Source organism: Arctopsyche grandis, chromosome 13, assembly GCF_051622035.1.
Source record: "Arctopsyche grandis isolate Sample6627 chromosome 13, ASM5162203v2, whole genome shotgun sequence".
Classification (NCBI taxonomy): Eukaryota; Metazoa; Arthropoda; class Insecta; order Trichoptera; family Hydropsychidae; genus Arctopsyche; species Arctopsyche grandis.
Genome location: NC_135367.1, coordinates 23661869 through 23678874, shown reverse-complemented (window position 1 = coordinate 23678874; position 17006 = coordinate 23661869). Strand labels below are relative to the sequence as shown.

The 17006-nt window shown below is 37.3% G+C and overlaps 4 protein-coding genes and 1 long non-coding RNA gene across 6 annotated transcripts; 3 read left to right on the top strand and 2 right to left on the bottom strand.

Annotated features, from left to right (window-relative positions):
- Positions 1-594: 594 nt before the first annotated feature.
- On the bottom strand, positions 595-5576 carry LOC143921540 (uncharacterized). Its single transcript, XM_077444873.1, has 2 exons — positions 3432-5576; positions 595-3342 (listed from the first exon to the last, which is right to left on the bottom strand). Exons 1-2 carry the CDS (start codon positions 3552-3554, stop codon positions 1711-1713), a joined length of 1755 nt encoding a protein of 584 aa, XP_077300999.1. The 5' UTR covers positions 3555-5576; the 3' UTR covers positions 595-1710.
- LOC143921541 (uncharacterized) lies at positions 3432-13733 on the bottom strand. 2 transcript variants are annotated; one of them, XM_077444878.1, is made up of 6 exons: positions 13581-13732; positions 13295-13526; positions 11950-12527; positions 11745-11860; positions 6085-6203; positions 3432-6009 (listed from the first exon to the last, which is right to left on the bottom strand). In XM_077444878.1, exons 5-6 carry the CDS (start codon positions 6196-6198, stop codon positions 5161-5163), a joined length of 963 nt encoding a protein of 320 aa, XP_077301004.1. In that variant the 5' UTR covers positions 6199-6203; positions 11745-11860; positions 11950-12527; positions 13295-13526; positions 13581-13732; the 3' UTR covers positions 3432-5160. The 2 variants fall into 2 exon arrangements, with proteins under 2 accessions (XP_077301004.1, XP_077301003.1); XM_077444877.1 differs by lacking the exons at positions 3432-6009; positions 6085-6203 and having other exon boundaries at positions 9794-11860; positions 13581-13733.
- On the top strand, positions 3974-6007 carry LOC143921543 (uncharacterized). The gene is made up of 2 exons (XM_077444885.1): positions 3974-4327; positions 4662-6007. The coding sequence occupies exons 1-2, from the start codon at positions 4147-4149 to the stop codon at positions 4892-4894; spliced, it is 414 nt and encodes a 137-aa protein (XP_077301011.1). The 5' UTR covers positions 3974-4146; the 3' UTR covers positions 4895-6007.
- On the top strand, positions 9831-16823 carry LOC143921545 (uncharacterized). The gene is made up of 3 exons (XR_013261446.1): positions 9831-12655; positions 13435-13504; positions 13557-16823. It is a non-coding gene; the product is annotated as an uncharacterized LOC143921545 (long non-coding RNA).
- LOC143921667 (E3 SUMO-protein ligase ZBED1-like) lies at positions 14875-16989 on the top strand. The gene is made up of 5 exons (XM_077445021.1): positions 14875-15338; positions 15389-16039; positions 16226-16665; positions 16749-16765; positions 16897-16989. Exons 1-5 carry the CDS (start codon positions 14875-14877, stop codon positions 16987-16989), a joined length of 1665 nt encoding a protein of 554 aa, XP_077301147.1.
- The last annotated feature ends 17 nt before the right edge of the window (positions 16990-17006 follow it).

Below are 17006 nucleotides of genomic sequence, written 5' to 3'. Positions count from 1 at the left end.
TAAATATTGGATACGGTTGGGAACCCCTGTCATTTATACTAATTTAATAACGCCCGCGATGTGTACGATAAAAAGTAAATTATTCATTTGAAATAAAGAAAATTTTGGAGACGGTTGAGAAGCCCTGCCATATAAACTAATGCAATGTAATCTGCATTTCATACGCTCGGAAAGTTTTTTTTTTCAATTTAAATACGTAAATATTGTTTATTAAATACTAATTCAATGACATCTTAAAATGATATTCAATGAGTCACAATGACATTCGCTTAAAATGTAATTGTTCAATTTAAATAAGTATATGTTGGTACGGTTGAGAACACCTTTAATTTATAATAATTTAATAACATCCGCGATCTATACGATAAAAAGTACCATATACATCGATAAATATAATACAATAAAAAGTTACTTTTGCCATTAAAATAGGATAATTTAGGATTTTTGAACATTTTGTCGCGGGTACATTTTGTCAGTGCACTAATTTTCGGGTACATTTTGTCGTTGAACATTTTGGCCTTGCACCAATTGTCGCGTCCCCGTTATAGACAGGTTCGTCTGTGTTCGGTATTAAATACAGCTATATGTTGGATATGGTATTTATTTTGAAGTAACAACGTATACACAAGTATGATTAATTGTTGGCAAAAGTATGTCGTTCAGAGGTCTCTGGATGTGGCAGAGTGTCGCTGGCTCGACCGGTTTGGTTCCGCTCGACTGGTAGGGGTGTTCCGCTTGAGTTTAGTTTAATAGCTGCAGGTATGCTTCGACTGGTTTTGGGAATGTATTCTGCGTCGCAGTTAATGTTTTGATGAATGTGACGAGATTCCCACGGATCTATTTTGCTTTTGCCATTTTTCTTGTACCTAAATTTATTCCCATTTTTGAAAAGAAAATTTTGTTATATGGGGGGGGGGACAATTTTTTTTAACCCTGGGTGGGCCCCCTTTGACTCCTGGCATGCACTAATTTCAGTCCCAGTCCGCCACTGGTGATAGCCACCTAGTTTTTGAATGGGAGACTAGATTTTTATATTCAATATATTTGCAAAATCACAGAAATCTAGTCTTTCTGTTCTGACGGTGTCTACTCCGCGTCTGCGTGTGAGAAAACTATCGATTCAAGATAAATTGATTGATGCCTGACACACATTGTTTGTCTCCCTTCTACACATAGTTTCCCAAAAAGTATAAGACAGAGAAAAATAGTTCATTGTTGGATATTGCTGCAGTGTTTACCAGACATCGACTTATCGTTTATGTTAATATGTCTGCACACAAAGCGCTTCTTAATGAATGACGGATTTGTAAGCAAGTACCTCGTGATTAATTTTTCCTTTCAAAATAGCAACAAACCCTTTTCTTCGCCCCATCTGTTGAAATTGCTACAATTTTAGAGCACTTTGGCCAAAGAGCCGCGGTTTGCCGACCCCTGGCTTAGGATGATGAAGAATGTTTACCAAAATTAACTCAATTTCATCCAATAAATAAAAATTATAACATTTAAAATAAATAAAACAAGTAAGCCAACTAATAAATCTGTGTATTTAATTTTCAATTATAATTTCTCTTAAAATTATTTAAATAAACTGCAATGAGAAGAAATTTCATGAGAAGGGGGCACCAGAAACACCACGGCACGCATGCAGCCAAAATGTAAAAATTTTTACATATTTATATAATGACAATTTTAACAAACCTCCTTTTTACTTTATCTATGTTTTATTTTTATCCCAGTATGCAATTTTTTATGTGTCTCGAGGCTAGATTTTTGAATAAATGATGTTAGACAAATTTCACACTTGTAAGGCTTTTCCCCCGTGTGATATCTCAAATGAGGCACAAGATCATTTTTACGAAAAAATGATTTTAAACAAATGTCACATTTGTATAGTTTTATCCTAGAATGCAATGTTTTATGTATCTCGAGACCAGATTTTTGAGTAAATGGTTTTAGGCAAATTTCACCCTTGTAAGGCTTTTCACCCGTATGAGTTTTTAAATGTCTGACAAGATGATTTTTACGAACAAATGATTTTAAACAAATTTCACATTTGTGTAGTATCCCAGTATGCAATTTTTCATGTCGCTTGAGGTAATATTTAACAGAAAATGATTTTAGACAAATTTCACACTTGTAAGGCTTTTCACCCGTGTGAGTTTTTAAATGTCTGACAAGTCTACTTTGTCGAACAAATGATTTTAGACAAATTTCACACTTGTAAGGCTTTTCACCCGTGTGAGTTTTTAAATGTGCGACAAGTATACTTTTTCGAAGAAATGATTTTAAACAAATGTCACAATTGTGTAGTATCCCAGAATGCAATGTTTTATGCATCTCGAGAACAGATTTTAGAGTATATGTTTTTAGACAAATTTCACACTTGTAAGGCTTTTCCCCCGTGTGATATCTCAAATGTGACACAAGATAATTTTTTTGAACAAATGATTTTAAACAAATTTCACATTTGTGTAGTATCCCAGTATGCAATTTTTCATGTCGCTTGAGGTAATATTTAACAGAAAATGATTTTAGACAAATTTCACACTTGTAAGGCTTTTCACCCGTGTGAGTTTCTAAATGTCTGACAAGTCTACATTTTGAAACAAATGATTTTAAACAAATGTTACATTTGTGTAGTATCCCAGCATGCAATGTTTTATGTCTCTCGAGATCAGATTTTTGAGTAAATGGTTTGTAACAAATTTTACATTTGTGTAGTATCCCAGCATGCAATTCTATATGTACCTTGAGTTTAAATTTTTCAGAAAATGATTTTAGACAAATTTCACACTTGTAAGGCTTTTCACCAGTGTGAGTTTTTAAATGTGTGACAAGTGAACTTCTTCGAACAAATGATTTTAAACAAATGTCACATATGTGTGGTTTTATCCCAGCATGCAATTTTATATGTACCTTGAGGTTAAATTTTTCAGAAAATGATTTTAGACAAATTTCACACTTGTAAGGCTTTTCACCCGTGTGAGTTTTTAAATGTGTGACAAGTGTACTTTTTCGAACAAATGATTTTAAACAAATATCACATTTGAACAGGATTTCTCCAGTATGTGCTGTTTTGTGTAACACAAGTTCGGATTTATTGGGAAATGGCTTTAAACAAATTTCACTATTCTTTCGAGGAATTGTTGGTTGTGAAGGCTCATCGTCCCATATTACATCTTCCAATAAAACTTCTTCAGTCTTGATCTTCAAGCAATCATCTAACCTCAGTTGAGACTTTTCGTTGCTTCGAAAACAAGCCTTTCGAAAGCTGATCAATAATTCCAGATTGGTTTTACACGAAAGACACACCGTGTCTGGCAATCCATCGCTTCTTTTAACCTGCAGATGAAAAAAGTAGGATCGAGCGGTGAGAAGAGTTAACCACAATAATTATAACCTGAATATTATAACCTATAAGCAGCACCGACCTGAATTTGACAGCAGGTCCGAATGCGTTGCTCCAGACGCTCTGGATGAGGATCTGGTGTGGAGCTGAAGATGGAGACGGAAGATTCGGCCGGAGCTGGTCCAAGACAGAGCCTGCACTCCATCGTCAGCAACGAATTAGGCTTGGGTAGTTCGCGAACGAAGTAGGTCGTAAGAGCGGTGAACTAGTCGAACTAGTTCCGTCACTCCTCGTTCCATAGTTGATTAGCTCGTGACCGAATGAGCGAGAGTGAGACGGCACTACACCACACCACACTACACTAATACTGACGCTCGCTCACTGCGCATGCGCGCGCGTCTTGTTTACTCTCTTACGATCTAGTTCGTTCGCGAACTACACAAGAATTTCATTAGTTTGTGACCGAATGAACGAGAGTGACGTTAATAAGACACTGTCGTTATCAGGTAGCTTATGCTTCTAATGTATTATGGGAACTAGTCTTGTTGTGAAGGTCTTCTTCACCACCAGTCCGCCATGTATTGTAGACAGATTCGTCTGTGTTCTGTATTAATACAGCTATATGTTGAATATGGTATTTATTTGGTAGTAACACGTATACACAAGTATGGTTAATTGTTGGTAAAAGTATGTCGTTCAGAGGTCTCTGGATGTGGTAGAGTGTCGCTGGCTCGGCATTCGGCTATGTTCAGCAAGTCTCTGGATACGGCAGTGTGTTGCTGGCTCGTTGTTCGGCTATGTTCGGAAGGTCTCGGGATACGGCAGTGTGTTGCTGGCTCGTTCGGCTGGTTGATCTTCCAAGTCCGCGTAGTGAAGTGGTGGCTGGTCAGGAGCTGGATGTCGACTGGTCTGCTGCTGTGTGTCGAAGCTTGCTGCTGTGGGTCGACTGGCGTTGTTTGGGTTGTACCTCCTTTTATAGTGTTTCTGGAATGCTTGGTGGAAGTGGTTATTGATGCGTACGAGAGGAATTTGCTTTCGTCGAGGCGTAGAATTTTCTGGAATGCTTGGTGGAAGTGGTTGTACGAGCATTTAGTTTGTTGATGCGTACGAAAGGAATGCACTTTTGTCGAGGCGTAGTATTTTCTGGAATGCTTGATGGAAGTGGTTATTGATGCGTACGAGAGGAATTTGCTTTCGTCGAGGCGTAGAATTTTCTGGAATGCTTGATGCTGTTCCGCTCGATGTATTTTGTTGTTGCGGAATATTCTCGAAGGTTTCGATGACGATGACGACGACGAGATTCCTACAATAGTGTTTCTGGAATGCTTGGTGGAAGTGGTTGTTGATGCGTACGTGCATTTGGTTGTTGATGCGTACGAGCATTTAGTTGTTGATGCGTACGAGAGGAATTTGCTTTTGTCGAGGCGTAGAATTTTCTGGAATGCTTGGCGCTGTTCCGCTCGATGTATTTTAATGGTGGCGGCGTGTTTCGACCGTTTTGGTTCCACTCGACTGGTAGGGGCGTTCCGCTTGAGTTTAATATAATGACTGCAGGTGTATGTCGTCTGGGTTTCGTTCCGCTCGATGTAGTTTGTTGTTGCGGAATATTCTCGAATGTTTCGATGACGATGACGATGACGAGATTCCTACAGTATAATAACAATTACTATTAACAATATGGGAACTAGTCTTGTTGTGAAGGTCTTCTTTTCACCCGTGTGAGTTTTTAAATGTGTGACAAGTGAACTTCTTTGAAGAAATGATTTTACACAAATGTCAAATTTGTGTGGTTTTATCCCAGCATGCAATTTTTAATGTTGCTTGAAGTTATATTTAACAGAAAATGATTTTAGACAAATTTCACACTTGTAAGGCTTTTCACCCGTGTGAGTTTTTAAATGTCTGACAAGTGTACATTTTTGAACAAATGATTTTAAACAAATGTCACATTTGTGTAGTATCCCCGCATGCAATGTTTTATGTATCTCGAGACCAGATTTTTGAGTAAATGGTTTTAAACAAATGTCACATTTGTGTAGTATCCCAGCATGCAAATTTTCATGTTGCTTGGTGTAATATTTAGCAGAAAATGATTTTAGACAAATTTCACACTTGTAAGGCTTTTCACCCATGTGAGTTTTTAAATGTCTAACAAGATTACTTTTTCGAACAAATGATTTTAAACAAATGTCACATTTGTATAGTTTCATCCCAGAATGCAATTTTTTATGTTTCTCGAGACCAGTTTTTTGAGTAAATGATTTTAAAGAAATTTCACACTTGTAAGGCTTTTCACCTGTGTGAGTTCTTAAATGTTTGACAAGTGTATTTTTTCGAATAAATGATTTTAAACAAATATCACATTTGAACAGGTTTTCTCCAGTATGTGATCTTTTGTGTAACACAAGTTTGGATTTATTGGGAAATGGCTTTAAACAAATTTCACTATTCTTTCGGTGAATTGTTGGTTGTGAAGGCTCATCGTCCCATATTACATCTTCCAATAAAACTTCTTCAGTCTTGATCTTCAAGCAATCATCTAACCTCAGTTGAGACTTTTCGTTGCTTCGAAAACAAGCCTTTCGAAAGCTGATCAATAATTCCAGATTGGTTTTACACGAAAGACACACCGTGTCTGGCAATCCATCGCTTCTTTTAACCTGCAGATGAAAAAAGTAGGATCGAGCGGTGAGAAGAGTTAACCACAATAATTATAACCTGTAACCAGCACCGACCTGAATTTGACAGCAGGTCCGAATGCGTTGCTCCAGACGCTCTGGATGAGGATCACCGAAGATGGAGACGGAAGATTCGGCCGGAGCTGGTCCAAGACAAAGCCTGCACTCCATCGTCCCTGTATTGACAGCAACGACTTGCCTTCACTTTGCAATTTTTTTTGGTCTACATTTAGTACTAGTTATACCGGTAAGCATATCCAAGTTTCCCATCCGAATTGACGTAATTACTACAACTCGCCACACAAACAGACATTTGTTCACGTTTTTACATTTGACATTTGACGTGTGTGCATTCATACCGCGACATATATAATCCATTCATGAGTCAGTCAGTCAGTCACTTCTCTTCGAAGCCGCTGATATAGCTGAACGCATATCTAACATCTACTGCCCCTCCTCTATCATGTCCAACTTTTCTAAAGAATACAAACATAACCCCGTGGGTTCCACATCAGATGACAGCTTATCCATAAAGCTTTTTGCCGGGATGGATTTCATTGTATGCTGGTCTAACAAATTCAATGTGGATCGTTTCCAAGTGATTTCAATGCTATTTTCATAGTATAGTGGATGTGGTGGAAGCAGTTATCATATATAATGCAATTGTCCGACCACATTTTATGTGTTGTGGATCTTTTCTGTAGGCTAGGCTAAGATAGGCTACAAAAATTACAGAATAGAGCCTCGAAGAGTATTTTAGATGCACATAAATAAGTATATTAGTATAAGATCTGTGTTAAAGTATTTTATAAATTTGATGATACTCTGAAAATATATATGTCGGTTTTTATTTATAAGTTAGATAAGAAAATGTTACCTAGGTATTACGATAGATATTTTATTAGAGGTATGGGGGAAGGCGAGTGCAACAGTGACGGTGCTGTTTATTCTGACGAAGAGAATGCTTCCCGCAAAACGTTGACTGACCGTGCATCGCATTGGTACTGCCAGAACCCCGGCGGTCACCACAGACGGTTACATTTACATAAATATAGCATTAGAGGTAGCAATAAATCACAGAATTTAAAATTAAATAAGAGTAGGAAAAACGTGTATGTATGGAAGTGTTGTTACTTATAATAAGCTGCCAGATGAAATTACGAATATACTTGTAATATTGATAAACTTATGGTAGCTGTAAGGTAACACCTCAAACAGTGTGCATGTATCTATGTACATATGTGAATGTATGTGTATATATTATTATTTGTGTGATTGAATATAATTAGTTATTAAGCTTGGCTATAACTTAAATAAACAAATAAAACCTTTATTGTTTCAACACTCTACAATCACACATCCTATTCAAATCTTAACTGTCAAATATCATTCTGATTGTATAGATACTCCTTTCAAAACTTGTCTACCTAAATCTTGTTTACACAAAACTGCTATTTGGAAAATATAATATAAGCATTTGAGAATAATGGTTATAATTTTTATCATCTCTTCGTCCCTGTAACAAGCTATTCGCTCCACAAAATAATTTTATTTCAGAAAAGCTCGCCAGCCGCTACACACATATGAATTGTCATCGTAGTATATTCTGCTTACAATCTACTATTTCTGCTTTTTAATTTACATGTTATATTTAAGAAAGAAAATAACTGTATCATAATGCAATTTTATAGAGTTATAATTACTTAAGTATGTTTCGAAATCTTAATTCACTGAAATAAATCCCAATTTATGATTGATCGTGTAAATACAATATGACTCGGAATTCCCAAACATTGGCTATTTTTTTTTTTTTTTTTTGATGCTTGACCATTTCTCGTCCACCTTGATTTTTCGGTTTTAAATTGAAATAAGAGTCAGGTAATTGGGTTTATATACGGGCCACTCAAGCAACAGAATAGCATTTATTCAAATAAAAGCATTAAAATATAATTTTAATAACATTTAAAACAATCGTAACAAAAAATATATATTCATTAATGTAAAACACAAAAAAGACACATGAAATAAGTGATTTCAACATTGAATCATTGAAGAATCACCAAATAAAAAAAAATCAGATGTCGCCGTTCTTCGGTGAATTCTTTTCATGAGTTTTAAGACACAATATCGACAATGGACTTTTCGCAAGAGAATAGGTAAAAGACAATGATTAGAACTATTAAATTATTTGAATTAAAAGAGATAAACTTTATATGGTGAGTGATTAGCTGATTAATATTAAAGTCATATATGTAATTATGAGAATAACAGAGAATTACACATCTTAAGAAAAATTGCTTTTAACAATATAAATAAGTAATAAAGGTAAAACATTATAAACAAACAATATATGTAAAACATTAATTATTTAGAAAAGGTAAAAACATATATATATACTTTAAAAAATATGAAGATGCATACATATATAGGTACAAAAAAAATTATGTATCAATTTTAAGTTCTGGTAGAACAATGTGAATACAAGGTTATAATCTAATCGTGATATTTTAGTCAGTTTGGAACTATAAATAAACAATATTTTTATGGAAAACAAAAGTTTAAACCAGTCTAGGTATTTTCTGCATATCTCTGAACTATTAAATATAATAAAGTTTATTTCAGCTTCATGAGATGGGATGAATTGGAAATAATTATATTTTTAAATAATCTATATAATATCTGTCTATCCACTATTAAAACTCCAATCATAGATCCATCTCCAAATCCTTAACAACATTAGTGAGAGCTAAGCGTTCGGCATGAGAATCGGCAGTCACTATATATTTTGGATTTATGTTCCCCAGAAATCTTTCAAAAGAGCAAATGCTGAAAAATTCTCAAAAGTTGTTAGACTTTAGTAGTGATAACTGCTAATGGAACAGCGCTGGCTATACTTTCTGTCAGAACAAAAGTTATAGTGTGGTGTTGCAAATCACAGGATGACCTTGAGTCAATAAATATAATGTTATTATGGTTTGGTCTCTCTTCATTAGCGGAGTTGTGATTATTACAGTAAAGGGATTTTCTATAAATTTAATTTTGGCGCCTCCTATTCTCCCTATACATTGAATGTATATTTTCTGTAAGAAAAGAATTTTAAATTTATTATGTACATATGTAGCTTTATAAAATGTTCATTGTCATAATATTCATTACCTTGATCATACTAGCCATTTTTCCACCTCTTTCATATAAAAATGCAGCATGCTGTTGAACTGCCTCCACCACATCCACTATACTATGAAAATAGCATTGAAATGAGTGGAACCCAATCACGGGAATGTCTATCGACTTGGAAACGATCCACCTTGAATTTGTTAGACCAGCATACAATGAAATCCATCCCGGCAAAAAGCTTTATGGATAAGCTGTCATCTGATGTGGAACCCACGGGGTTATGTTTGTATTCTTTAGAAAAGTTGGACATGATAGAGGAGGGGCAGTAGATGTTAGATATGCGTTCAGCTATATCAGCGGCTTCGAAGAGAAGTGACTGACTGACTGACTCATGAATGGATTATATATGTCGCGGATATCAATGCACACACGTCAAATGTAAAAACGTAAACAAATGTCTTTTAGTGTGTGTGTGAGCTATGGACGCGACCAGTGGCGAGTACTAGTAATTACGTCAATTCGGATGGGAAACTTAGATATGCAAACTGCAATGAGAAGAAATTTCATGAGAAGGGGGCACCAGAAACACCATGGCACGCATGCAGCCAAAATGTAAAAATTTTAACATATTTATATAATGACAATTTTTACAAACCTCCTTTTTACTTTATCTATGTTTTATTTTTATCCCAGTATGCAATTTTTTATGTGTCTCGAGGCTAGATTTTTGAATAAATGATGTTAGACAAATTTCACACTTGTAAAGCTTTTCCCCCGTGTGATATCTCAAATGTGACACAAGATCATTTTTACGAACATATGATTTTAAACAAATGTCACATTTGTGTAGTTTTATCCCAGCATGCAATTTTTTATGTTTGTCGAGACTAGATTTTTGAGTAAATGGTTTTAGATAAATTTCACATTAGTGGGGTTTTATCCCAGCATGCAATGTTTTATGTCCCTCGAGACCAGATTTTTGAGTAAATGGTTTTAAACAAATTTCACATTTGTGTAGTATCCCAGCATGCAATTTTTTATGTTGCTTGAGGAAATATTTACCAGAAAATGATTTTAAACAAATGTCACATTTGTGTGGTGTTATCCCAGCATGCAATTTTATATGTGCCTTGAGGTTAGATTTATCAGAAAATGATTTTAGACAAATTTCACATTTGTAAGGCTTTTCACCAATGTGAGTTTTTAAATGTCTGACAAATGTACTTTTTCGAACAGATGATTTTAAACAAATGTCACATTTGTTTGGTTATATTCCAGCATGCAATTTTTTATGTTGCTTGAAGTTATATTTAACAGAAAATGATTTTAGACAAATTTCACACTAGTAAGGCTTTTCACCCGTGTGGGTTTTTAAATGTCTGACAAGTGTACATTTGTGAACAAATGATTTTAAACAAATGTCACATTTGTGTAGTATCCCAGCATGCAATGTTTTATGTCTCTCGAGACCAGATTTTTGAGTAAATAGTTTTAAACAAATTTCACATTTGTGTAGTATCCCAGCATGCAATTTTTTATGTTGCTTGAGGTAATATTTACCAGAAAATGATTTTAGACAAATTTCACACTTGTAAGGCTTTTCACCCGTGTGAGTTTTTAAATGTGTGACAAGTGAACTTCTTCGAGGAAATGATTTTACACAAATGTCACATTTGTGTGGTTTTATCCCAGCATGCAATTTTTTATGTTGCTTGAAGTTATATTTAACAGAAAATGATTTTAGACAAATTTCACACTTGTAAGGCTTTTCCCCCGTGTGATATCTCAAATGTGACACAAGATCATTTTTTCGAACAAATGATTTTAAACAAATTTCACATTTGTGTAGTTTCCTAGTATGCAATTTTTCATGTCGCTTGAGGTAATATTTAACAGAAAATGATTTTAGACAAATTTCACACTTGTAAGGCTTTTCACCCGTGTGAGTTTCTAAATGTCTGACAAGTCTACATTTTGAAACAAATGATTTTAAACAAATGTTACATTTGTGTAGTATCCCAGCATGCAATGTTTTATGTCTCTCGAGATCAGATTTTTGAGTAAATGGTTTGTAACAAATTTTACATTTGTGTAGTATCCCAGCATGCAATTCTATATGTACCTTGAGTTTAAATTTTTCAGAAAATGATTTTAGACAAATTTCACACTTGTAAGGCTTTTCACCAGTGTGAGTTTTTAAATGTGTGACAAGTGAACTTCTTCGAACAAATGATTTTAAACAAATGTCACATATGTGTGGTTTTATCCCAGCATGCAATTTTATATGTACCTTGAGGTTAAATTTTTCAGAAAATGATTTTAGACAAATTTCACACTTGTAAGGCTTTTCACCCGTGTGAGTTTTTAAATGTGTGACCAGTGTACTTTTTCGAACAAATGATTTTAAACAAATATCACATTTGAACAGGATTTCTCCAGTATGTGCTGTTTTGTGTAACACAAGTTCGGATTTATTGGGAAATGGCTTTAAACAAATTTCACTATTCTTTCGAGGAATTGTTGGTTGTGAAGGCTCATCGTCCCATATTACATCTTCCAATAAAACTTCTTCAGTCTTGATCTTCAAGCAATCATCTAACCTCAGTTGAGACTTTTCGTTGCTTCGAAAACAAGCCTTTCGAAAGCTGATCAATAATTCCAGATTGGTTTTACACGAAAGACACACCGTGTCTGGCAATCCATCGCTTCTTTTAACCTGCAGATGAAAAAAGTAGGATCGAGCGGTGAGAAGAGTTAACCACAATAATTATAACCTGAATATTATAACCTATAAGCAGCACCGACCTGAATTTGACAGCAGGTCCGAATGCGTTGCTCCAGACGCTCTGGATGAGGATCTGGTGTGGAGCTGAAGATGGAGACGGAAGATTCGGCCGGAGCTGGTCCAAGACAGAGCCTGCACTCCATCGTCAGCAACGAATTAGGCTTGGGTAGTTCGCGAACGAAGTAGGTCGTAAGAGCGGTGAACTAGTCGAACTAGTTCCGTCACTCCTCGTTCCATAGTTGATTAGCTCGTGACCGAATGAGCGAGAGTGAGACGGCACTACACCACACCACACCACACCACACCACACCACACCATACCACACTACACTAATATGTACACTAATACTGACGCTCGCTCACTGCGCATGCGCGCGCGTCTTGTTTACTCTCTTACGATCTAGTTCGTTCGCGAACTACACAAGAATTTCATTAGTTTGTGACCGAATGAACGAGAGTGACGTTAATAAGACACTGTCGTTATCAGGTAGCTTATGCTTCTAATGTATTATGGGAACTAGTCTTGTTGTGAAGGTCTTCTTCACCACCAGTCCGCCATGTATTGTAGACAGATTCGTCTGTGTTCTGTATTAATACAGCTATATGTTGAATATGGTATTTATTTGGTAGTAACACGTATACACAAGTATGGTTAATTGTTGGTAAAAGTATGTCGTTCAGAGGTCTCTGGATGTGGTAGAGTGTCGCTGGCTCGGCATTCGGTTATGTTCAGCAAGTCTCTGGATACGGCAGTGTGTTGCTGGCTGGTTGTTCTTCCAAGTCCGCGTAGTGAAGTGGTGGCTGGTCAGGAGCTGGATGTTGACTGGTCTGCTGCTGTGTGTCGACTGGCGTTGTTTGCGTTGTACCTCCTTTTATAGTGTTTCTGGAATGCTTGGTGGAAGTGGTTATTGACGCGTACGAAAGGAATTTTGTTTTCGTCGAGGCGTCGAATTTTCTGGAATGCTTGATGGAAGTGGTTATTGACGCGTACGAGAGGAATTTTGTTTTCGTCGAGGCGTCGAATTTTCTGGAATGCTTGATGGAAGTGGTTATTGACGCGTACGAGAGGAATTTTGTTTTCGTCGAGGCGTCGAATTTTCTGGAATGCTTGGCGCCTTTCCGCTCGATGTATTTTAATGGTGGCGGCGTGTTTCGACCGTTTTGGTTCCACTCGACTGGTAGGGGCGTTCCGCCTGAGTTTAATATAATGACTGCAGGTGCATGTCGTCTGGGTTTCGGGAATGTAGTTTGTTGTTGCGGAATATTCTCGAAGGATTTTGGCATCGTTCCGCTTGGTGAATGTGACGAGATTCCCACAAGTCCGCCATGTATTGTAGACAGATTCGTCTGTGTTCTGTATTAATACAGCTATATGTTGAATATGGTATTTATTTGGTAGTAACACGTATACACAAGTATGGTTAATTGTTGGTAAAAGTATGTCGTTCAGAGGTCTCTGGATGTGGTAGAGTGTCGCTGGCTCGGCATTCGGCTATGTTCGGCTAGTCTCTGGATACGGTAGAGTGTCGCTGGCTCGGCATTCGGTTATGTTCAGCAAGTCTCTGGATACGGCAGTGTGTTGCTGGCTCGTTGTTCGGCTATGTTCCGCAAGTCGCTGGATATGGTAGAGTGTCGCTGGCTCGTTGTTCGGCTATGTTCGGAAGGTCTCGGGATACGGCAGTGTGTTGCTGGCTCGTTCGGCTGGTTGATCTTCCAAGTCCGCGTAGTGAAGTGGTGGCTGGTCAGGAGCTGGATGTCGACTGGTCTGCTGCTGTGTGTCGAAGCTTGCTGCTGTGGGTCGACTGGCGTTGTTTGGGTTGTACCTCCTTTTATAGTGTTTCTGGAATCGCCTGATCGATGGTGGTGGTTTGTTGATGCGTAAGAAAGGAATGCACTTTTGTCGAGGCGTAGAATTTTCTGGAACGCTTGATGGAAGTGGTTATTGATGCGTGCGAGCATTTAGTTGTTGATGCGTACAAGAGGAATGCACTTTTGTCGAGGCGTAGTATTTTCTGGAATGCTTGGCGCTGTTCCGCTCGATGTATTTTGTTGTTGCGGAATATTCTCGAAGGTTTCGATGACGATGACGACGACGAGATTCCTACAGCTTCTAATGTATTATGGGAACTAGTCTTGTTGCGAAGGTCTTCTTCACCACCAGTCCGCCATGTATTGTAGACAGATTCGTCTGTGTTCTGTATTAATACAGCTATATGTTGAATATGGTATTTATTTGGTAGTAACACGTATACACAAGTATGGTTAATTGTTGGTAAAAGTATGTCGTTCAGAGGTCTCTGGATGTGGTAGAGTGTTGCTGGCTCGTTGTTCGGCTATGTTCGGTAATGTTGGCTATGTTCAGCAAGTCTCTGGATGCGGCAGTGTGTTGCTGGCTCGTTGTTCGGCTATGTTCGGTAAGGTCTCTGGGTACGGCAGTGTGTTGCTGGTTCGTTGTTCGGCTATGTTCGGCAAGGTCTCTGGATACGGCAGTGTGTTGCTGGCTGGCTGGTTGATCCTCCATGGTCAGCGTAGTGTAGTGGTGGCAGGTCAGGAGCTGGATGTCGACTCTCTGGCGTTGTTTGGGTTGGACCTCCTTTTATAGTGTTTCTGGGCATCACGTGACCCGTGGTGGCTGTTGTTGATGCGTATGCGAGGAATGTGTTTTTGTCGATGGGGTAGAATTTTCTGGAATGATTGGCACCGTTCCGCTCGATGTAGTTTAATGGCTGCGGTGTGCTTCAACTGGTTTGTTTCCGCTCGACTGGTAGGGGTGGAGCTTTCTAGAAGGTTTTGGCACCGTTCCGCTTCAGTTTAGTTTAATGGCTGCAGGTGTGCTTCGACCGGTTTGTTTCCGCTCGACTAGTAGGGGTGGAGCTTTCTAGAAGGTTTTGGGAATGTATTCTGCGTCGCAGTAAATGTCTTGATGATGGTGACGAGATTCCCACAATGTCATCAAAAAGAAAACATAGCCCCTTGTGGACTCATTTTACAGAAGACATTGATAATAAAAAAGCGAAATGTAACCATTGTTCAACAATAATAAGTATTGCCGGCGGATCGAATGGTAATTTAACCCGACATATGAAAACAAAACACCTTTTGATCCCATTAACTGCTGAAAGACAAACACCGATATTACCTAGTTTAAACATACTTCAATCAAGTCAAAGCACATGTGAATCGGAGAATATAATTTCAGCATCATCAAATATAGTAGACTCCCAACAATCGATGACCCATTACATTCGTAGACCACCGCCAGTTCGAAAGATTGAGCAAATTGATAAACAACTTGTCAAGATGGTAGCTAAAGGGCATCACGCCTTAAGAATCGTAGAAGAAACAGAATTTCGTAAGCTTATTGAATTAGTTTCTCAATGCCCAGGCTATAAACTACCATCAAGAAAAACGTTATCGGAAAATTTAATGTCAAGAATTCACAATGACGTCATGGCTGAAGTAAAAAAAAGGTACAAGCAGCACCAGCGTTGTCTCTTAGTACTGGTGGTTGGACATCTAGAAATAACGACAGCTATATAGCTATTGTAGCTCATTTTATAAATGAAGAGACTAAACTTCACTCAGTATTACTTGGTTGTATCAATTATAAAGAGCGACATACTAGTCAAAACTTGTGCGACTTGGCAGAGTGGAACATTTCACACAAAGTTGCCGCCATTGTTAGCGATAATGCAGCAAATATCTTATCTGCTGTTAGACTTGGTGATTGGCGGTCCATCTCATGTTTCGCTCACTCTCTAAATCTTGTTGTACAAGAAGCTACGAAAAAGATATGTGACGTTTTGGGAAGAGTTAAAAATACTGTCGAGTTTTTTAATCGTAGCACACAAGGAAAACATAAATTGGCTGCTACGCAGCAGCAAATGAATTTGCCTGTTCTTAAGCTCAAGCAGGATGTACAAACCCGCTGGAATTCCACTTTTGACATGCTCAAGCGAATAGTACAGGTAAAGGATACAGTGATCGCTACCGTTGCACTTCTACGCCCTGATTTAACTTTAAATGAAGGGGACTGGGAAGTCATAGAGGAAGTTTTACCGTTACTCAGTCCATTCTATGAGATTACCGTAGAAATAAGTGCCGAAAAAACGTCACTTTATCTAAAATAATAATTTTGTGTAATTTACTAAAAATTTTTTTACAAAAACATGTTTCTTACAATACAAAAATAGTTGATGTGCAGTCTCTGCTAAAGAAAGGCATGGAAGATCGTTTCAAAGATATAGAGAAGAATATGTTATACGCAGAGTGTACGATTTTGGATCCTCGATTTAAGGGGATTCAAAAATCAAAGAGCCTGTGAAATGGTAGTACAAGCCCTTAGAAATAAAATCGGCCAAGTACAATTAGTTCAAGGAGATACTCCAGAGGCTGTTCCTACTTCCAGCGACGCATCAATATCTATACCTAGTAATAAAAATAGCTGCATATGGGATGAATACGACCAAGAAATACAAAAAATTACTAGGCCAGATAACCAGCTTGCTGCTGGCATTCGCGAACTAGATAAATACCTAAATGAAGAGTATCCGCTTCAATGGTGGCATGAACGTCGTTTAATATACCCTCACGTTTACGCGTATGTTTTGAAAAGATTTTGTGTCGTTGCAACATCTGTGCCCTGCGAACGCGTTTTTTCAGCGACGGGTCAAGTCCTTAATGAACGTAGAACACTATTGTCATCGAATAAAGTGTCCAAAATGATATTTTTACACAGTAATATGTAATATTTTTTTTCCATTTTATTTTTTTTTATACATACGATCTCACTCAAACAAGTCATTATGTTTAATTTTTAGGTAACAACTTTATAAGTGTAAGTGATATTTTTTATAAGAACTAACCAGTACCTAATAGTAATATAATTGTTGATTATTTCTAAAAAAATATAAAAAATTTGATTATTTTTGTTTTCTTTTTTGCGTCATGTGTTATTCTTTCATCGAGCCAAAACGAGCAAACGATCTAACAAGTCGTGCTATATCTCTACAAGTAGCTCTAGAGTACGTTCTATTGCAGGTAATAGTGATAGCCACCTAGTTTTTGAATTTTTTTTT

Excerpts from the sequence above, each read along its gene's own strand:
- LOC143921540 (XM_077444873.1), bottom strand. The coding sequence starts at position 3,554 with ATGGAGTGCAGGCTCTGTCTTGGACCAGCTCCGGCCGAATCTTCCGTC. Across the intron at positions 3,343-3,431 it reads GGACCTGCTGTCAAATTCAG|GTTAAAAGAAGCGATGGATT; the intron begins GTCGGTGCTGCT and ends TTTCATCTGCAG.
- LOC143921543 (XM_077444885.1), top strand. The coding sequence starts at position 4,147 with ATGTTCGGAAGGTCTCGGGATACGGCAGTGTGTTGCTGGCTCGTTCGG. Across the intron at positions 4,328-4,661 it reads GGGTTGTACCTCCTTTTATA|TGTTTCTGGAATGCTTGGTG; the intron begins GTGTTTCTGGAA and ends TTCCTACAATAG.
- LOC143921541 (XM_077444877.1), bottom strand. The coding sequence starts at position 12,072 with ATGGAGTGCAGGCTCTGTCTTGGACCAGCTCCGGCCGAATCTTCCGTC. Across the intron at positions 11,861-11,949 it reads GGACCTGCTGTCAAATTCAG|GTTAAAAGAAGCGATGGATT; the intron begins GTCGGTGCTGCT and ends TTTCATCTGCAG.
- LOC143921667 (XM_077445021.1), top strand. The coding sequence starts at position 14,875 with ATGTCATCAAAAAGAAAACATAGCCCCTTGTGGACTCATTTTACAGAA. Across the intron at positions 15,339-15,388 it reads AAACTACCATCAAGAAAAAC|TAAAAAAAAGGTACAAGCAG; the intron begins GTTATCGGAAAA and ends TCATGGCTGAAG. Across the intron at positions 16,040-16,225 it reads GAAATAAGTGCCGAAAAAAC|GGGATTCAAAAATCAAAGAG; the intron begins GTCACTTTATCT and ends CCTCGATTTAAG.